At 43.2% G+C, this 6,319-nt stretch overlaps 1 protein-coding gene across 2 annotated transcripts in view; it reads right to left on the bottom strand.

Annotated features, from left to right (window-relative positions):
- Positions 1 to 2,897: 2,897 nt before the first annotated feature.
- Positions 2,898 to 6,319, bottom strand: part of edar (ectodysplasin A receptor) — a 33,880-nt gene continuing 30,458 nt past the window's right edge. For both annotated transcript variants that reach the window (XM_035522954.2, XM_035522955.2), the window contains one exon: positions 2,898 to 5,042. In XM_035522954.2, coding sequence (XP_035378847.1) covers positions 4,699 to 5,042 — 344 coding nt within the window. In that variant the 3' untranslated portion in view covers positions 2,898 to 4,698. The remainder of the gene's footprint in view (positions 5,043 to 6,319) is intronic.

Below are 6,319 nucleotides of genomic sequence, written 5' to 3'. Positions count from 1 at the left end.
CATTAGACTGCTAGAGCATCTCCAGAGTGTGGCATCGCTGTCCGAGTAACCCTCACATGTGTGACTTAACAGCCTTGAAAACTGCTGTTTATACTTTTGTCCAGCCACATTCATTAAAAAGTTATTTACTATTTCAGAGGAACATTTTTTTCTAATAGGAAAGAAATTAGGCAATCTTGTTTCTGTTATGATCACATCAAATACAACATCCAATACACCAGTGCTTACGTACAACAACAATGCTGTACAACAACGCTCAAGGTATTTGATCATATATTTGAAGAACATGAAAGACACAAAATATCATATACTGTTGAACCAAAACAACAAGTGAAGTTCTTAACCTTCATAATGTTATTTAGTGACCGTTGTCGGCCAGAGGAGGATGGCCCTCCCTTTGAGTCCTGGTTCCTCTCAAGGTTTCTTCCTCGTGCTCTAGTTTTTCCTTGCCATTCTTGACCTTTGCTTGTTCTCTGGGGACTTGGACTTAGACATTTGTAAAGATGCTTTGTGACAACCTCTGTTGTAAAAAGCACTATATAAATAAATGTGATTTGATTTATTTGAACTTCTTTAAAATGATTTATAAAATCTAGATTTCTCATTTATACACTGAGAACCACTCTGCAATACAATATGTACAATACTACAATACTAAACAAAATATCTATGTAAAAAGATGCAGAAATTTGTGGGTGATAATGTATGACAAGTGAATTCTATATATATTAAGAATGGTGTAATAAGTGTGTGTAAGCTTTTAAGTTACACATTATCTTTGTTTTGGACTAAAGTAATGTATAATATGGTTGAGAGGGATGCTGAGCACTACATTACTGAAAATGTTTTGTATCCAGTCTGTCTTGGCATTGATCTTGACAGAAGTTAAAAGCAAAGAATAATTTCCTGTGCACCAGCAGGGGCTCAGTGACTGGATCTAATGGTCGATAAAACTCAATCATTGAGGAATCTCCAAAGAAGCGGCTCTTTGCTCCTCTGTGTCTTCACTGGATGGCACTACATACTTTGGCTGACAAAATATAAACAGTTTCCTGCATTTGTCTGAATTTGATTGATGATTATGAGTAATTTACTCTTCCACTGTAGTCTATCATACTCATTGCAAAATACGCTGGTCTGCTATGCTAACATTAGATACCTGCATTGCCTGTGCAAGCTAGTTTGTTCATAAAACATTGTTTTCAGAAGCCTTACAAAAGTTAAACATTTCAGCAGTTGTTTTTAATCCTCTCAAACTAGCAGTACATGTTTTGAGCTGAATTGACCTCTGGTGGTGGAGTGGGGGGTGGGGTAGATATGGCTGACATTATGCACCACTTTACCTCCTATGGGTGGAGCAGCTGTGGATTGGCCCTGCGTAATGTGACTTCTGTTCTTCATCTCTGAGCACTGAGAGCTAATGACATGATCTTAGCGCTTGCCCTCAGGTGCCTGTCAGACTCCAACTTCTCAATGACTGGGATTACCATTAAAAAACAGGGGGGAGGGGGGGGGGGGGGGAAGAAAAACCCTGTTTGAAATCTGAAGAAGGTTGCTCCAGCCTGGACCGTATTGGGCTTGACAGCTCTTTTCTTGAAGATGGCGCAGATCAGAGACATGGCCCTGCTGATGTAGCGTGGTGGGCTGGATTGTTTCATAAGTTGCAATTCTTGGCACAAATAGAAGCTGAGTACTTGGTACAAGAGTCAGTGCATTACTGCTAAGTGATATGCAGCGAGGAGGGAGGAACATGGATGAGTGAGTACGCTCTTCACGGACACCCATTCCTGGCTTTCTCACAGGCTGGTTGTAATTTTGCTCCCTGGTGTGGAGCGCTTTGAAAGCAGCTTCTTTTTATTGCTATGCTCTCCCTCTTCTGGAAGGAGCTCTTCTGGAAAAGCCTGTCAGAATATTTTACAATCATGAATACCTTAGTGACAGATCTCCTAAAGATGACCGGTTGATAAGTATGTGCACGTAAGGACTAGCGGAGCAGCTTGTTTTCATCAGTGTTTGTGGTGCTAACAACTCATGATGGAACATATTCTCATTCTCATTCTCTCTCTCTCTCTCTCTCTCTCTCACACACACACTCTCTCTCTCTCTCTCTCTCTCTCTCTCTCTCTCACACACACACACACACACTCTCTCTCTCCCTGCACCATCAGCTCAGTGTGCGTAGCGGTAAACCACCGCAAATGGCATTTGCATTACGCTCTGATCACAGCTGCACAACTCAAATATCTCATTCTGATTTATGTGCTCATCTCCCTGGACAGTTGTTTTGGAAATTGTATTTAGTGTTATATGATAATATACCAGTTCTAAAATATCATGTGTACAGACACCACACATTAAAACCAGAATTTAATACTTTGTGGTTTAATATGGTTGGTTCAGACTGAACAAGACAGTAAAATCAATAACAATTGATTAGTGCAATTGAGATTATTTGTCCAATGAAATTCAATGTATCAGATAAACTGTATTAGTCAAACTGCACCACTGACTTCAATACTTTTGTGTGTCCCACAGAAATAAGTTTGTGTAAACATTTTCACTCAGTTGAGTGATAGAGGCCAACAAATTATTAGTCCAAGATCAGTTTGATGTGAAAGCAGGCCTTTCAGGATTATACTGAATGGTCAGTATTTTGCAGTGGCCAGTATGCTCTCAGGAATGGTAGTGTGGAGAATCTGAACAGATCACCTCCTCTCACCCTCTCTGCACAAGACTGAGTGCTGTGATCTGTAACGCACCAAATGCTGAAAATGGGGATTCCAATAATGCTTATGTAAAGAAAAGCACCTTTTACAAGTTAATGACATTTTTTTTCTCTTCATTAAGGGTCCCAAAATCTCTATATGTAAAAGTAAATAGAATAATCAGCAAAACCATTTTCTGAATTTTATCATTTTATTGGTAATTCTTAACATAGTGCATATGTACAGTAATAAGTTATATATACACTCCTTTGCGGTAAGAGTTGTATTTACCTCTGCTTTTTCCTAAACCTTTACTTTGTCATAAAATATGCTAATGAGGTAAGTTGAGCGGGTCTGTACAGATGTTGGTTACTGATCAAAACCAGATGTTTTTCATAGCTTTCTACATCCTTTCTTCCAGAGTTCAGCTTGATCTTGCTGTCAAACAATTCTAAAAACGAAATAAATGAATACACGCTAAGAAGTTAAACGTTGTACATGTAGACAAAATCTTTAGGCAGTACCAGTTCTGCCCCTGTTGGATCACACTCATCCATCATTGTCTCCAAGTTAAACTGTGATCTCAGAAATGCTCTAAACCCATCTCACCGCATATCTCCCCAAAACACAGCAGCAGCACACATGAAGTCTAGATGTCACCCAGAGCTTATTACGGAGACATTACGGAGTGGCCTCCAGCTGAAATTAAGTCTGTAAGCTTGTGCTGGACCACAGCATGCCTGTAAGCCCCTGCTGGACCACAGTGAGCCTGTAAGCCCCTGCTGGACCACAGTGAGCTGTAAGCCCCTGCTGGACTACAGTGAGCCTATACGCCCCTGTTGGACCACAGTAAGCCTTTAGTCTTGTGCTGGACCACAGTGAGCCTGTAAGCCTGTACTGGACCACAGTGAGCCTGCAAGCCTGTACTGGACCACAGTGAGCCTGTAAGCTTGTGCTGGACCACAGTGAGCCTGTAAGCTTGTGCTGGACCACAGTGAGCCTGTAAGCTTGTGCTGGACCACAGTGCCCAGCCCCATTCCTGCTTCATTTCTACCTTCTGTACACAATTAACCACTTACACAACTCCCTTCTGCTTACTGCTGGTGGCTTTATGGCTTTTCCACTTGGTCTTGATAGTAAATGAGGTGCTGGAAATCACAGGCACTTTACACTCTGAGTTGTTAAACCGCAATTCCAGCCAATCAGAACCAACGGCAGCAGCTCCCCCAGGGAGTGTGGAAGGTTAGGCGGGGCCATGCACAGCTAGGCACGTGTTTGGAACCTGCTCTCACACTGCCGTCAGTGCCGGATTGTATGACAATCTCGTTGTTCTTTCAATATAATTCAGGTCATATTCTGAGTTTGTTAGTAAGGTTAAATATGCATGGTAGTTTCAGTCTATTCACATGCATTTCACATTAGAGTACAGAATACAGCTGTATGAATCATGCTTGGACAGGTCAGATGCCTGTGTGAGGTGCTGGACTTTCTAAGTGTTTTCAAACACATAAAAAGAGCAGTGTGCTCTGAACACCTGGGACCCACACCGGCAGCCGTGGCAGCCAAGATGAGTTTACTAAAATCGTATCACTGCAAAAGAAATCTTCAGTCCAATGACAACAACTACAAGTCAGTTCATGAAATATAATAGGAGCGTCCAGCGCAAAACAATTTGTTTTTTTTTTAACCTGACAATCGGAAAGATTACAAGGGTTGTTAAGTTTTGAAAGAAGTAAAATGAAAATAAACCAATTGTACTCTTCATCTCAAATTTGAATAGGGTGTCCAATTCCATTACGAACCCGGGCTGACTGCAGTTTTCACCGGCAATATGCCGTTTGATCTCTGTCCTATCAGTCACAGGCATGCAGTGAAAAATGCCCCACACAGGGTTCTGTGGGAGGGAGCTACACAAGAACCTCAGTCAGCGGCGCCGCCCCTGGAGGACTGGCATTCTTCATGCGATTCGGAGTGAGGGAAAAGGGGTTGCTTCTCACACGCTGGCGCAGCGGGAGGAGAAGGTTGGTTGGTGGCTGGAGGGGGGAACCCCACCCTCAGGCCCCCCCAGGATATCGAAGCAGAGGGCCTCGACGGCGTCCAGCCTCTCAATCTGCACCAGGCGGGTGAGCAGGTCGGGGATGCTATAGCCGGCCGTGCTGACACGGTCGAAGAGCTGCATGGCGTCCGTCATGCCTCCGATCTCATCGCGCTTCAGCCCGAAGCTCTCGGCCAGGTGCCTCCACGTCTTCACCACCGCCTTGTCCGCACTGTAGGTGGCGCTCAGCATGCGGCTCGTCCGCTCCAGGCAGTCAAACGGGAGCTCTGTGGGACTCAGGCCTGCAAAGATACATGCGCGTGGCTCACGTCCTCAAAGTGTCCAAAAGACAAAACCCTTAACACAATGTCAGCAGCAGCTCAGACAAGGACATGAGCATAGTGGAGCCGCCGAGCTCTAGAAATACCTGCCACTTTAAAACCCACTCAAAAAACATCGTATGATTTGATCATTTTGTTTTCGCAAGTGGGAATGTTGTTTAGCATCGGGGAAAAAAGACACATTCACTGACTCAAAAAAGCAAAAGAGAAACAAAGAGCAGAAGAAAAAGCAGAAGACCGATGAGCCGCTCAAATGTAATTCTTCCAAGCTGCACCCTGAGGAAGTGCAAACACTCCACAGGTTTGCATCTCAGCTGTGTCATGTGCCATCTGTGGCCAGTGAACTGTGTGGATGCAACAGGCCACATTCCCAAGAGAAAGGAACAGGGGACTTACCCGCAGTGACTCTAACTGGGTGTCTGCCAGGTTATACGTGAGACACTTAGCAGTGATATGCTGTAGTTTTAAAATCTGAAGGTTGCTGGCTTTAAAAGCATCTGCTCCTGGGCTTAATATCTGACAAAATGTAACAAGAAGTAGAATAAGCGTGGCGGTCAGCCAGGGCCAGACTCTACTGCTAGACTGAAACAGCAGCGGCCAAACCTTATGGTTTACACAAACTGCAAACAAGTAGATTTGTAGGAAAATGTATTTTCTAAACTGATTGCGAGGATTAGTTATAGTTTGGCAAAAACAAAGAAAGAAAGAAACAAAATACCCCCAAAAAACAGAATATAGAGAATAAATACTTTCAAATATGGCTCTGTTGAAGCATACTGTAAGGTGAAGGTTTCCAGACTCTAGAGCCATTTTGGCATACTCAGTTTTCCAACTGTTGCATAAAGCACTCACACAGATAGGCCAAACATGCCGATCCCAGAGCTCCAGCTATAAACATGTAAACATATGTAAACATAATCTGCATTTAAGGATGATGGGTGTGGTTTTAGCCTTGGCATACTGTTGTGTGCATATTTGTTGGACAAACTCTGATGGTCTCCTGTTTGTGGAGCAAATATCTGAAAATATTTTGAGGTTTTTTCTTTTGCTCTGTCAGCCCTGTTACGACTCGGTGTGGGGCATGTGTTTTGATTAACTGGTCTCCAAGTCAGAAACCTGACCTTAGCTGGGTCTAGATTTTGCATTCATGAAGACTTTCAGAACCCACTGTCAGTTGGATGTGTCCCCTTAAAATTGAGATGGTCAGACAATCCGAACCAACACTAAAAGACATCTGC

Source organism: Electrophorus electricus, chromosome 9 (assembly GCF_041902795.1).
Source record: "Electrophorus electricus isolate QZ-2024a chromosome 9, ASM4190279v1, whole genome shotgun sequence".
Lineage (NCBI taxonomy): Eukaryota > Metazoa > Chordata > Actinopteri > Gymnotiformes > Gymnotidae > Electrophorus > Electrophorus electricus.
Note: the sequence above shows the minus strand (reverse complement) of the source record. Positions and strands in the feature narration are given on the sequence as shown.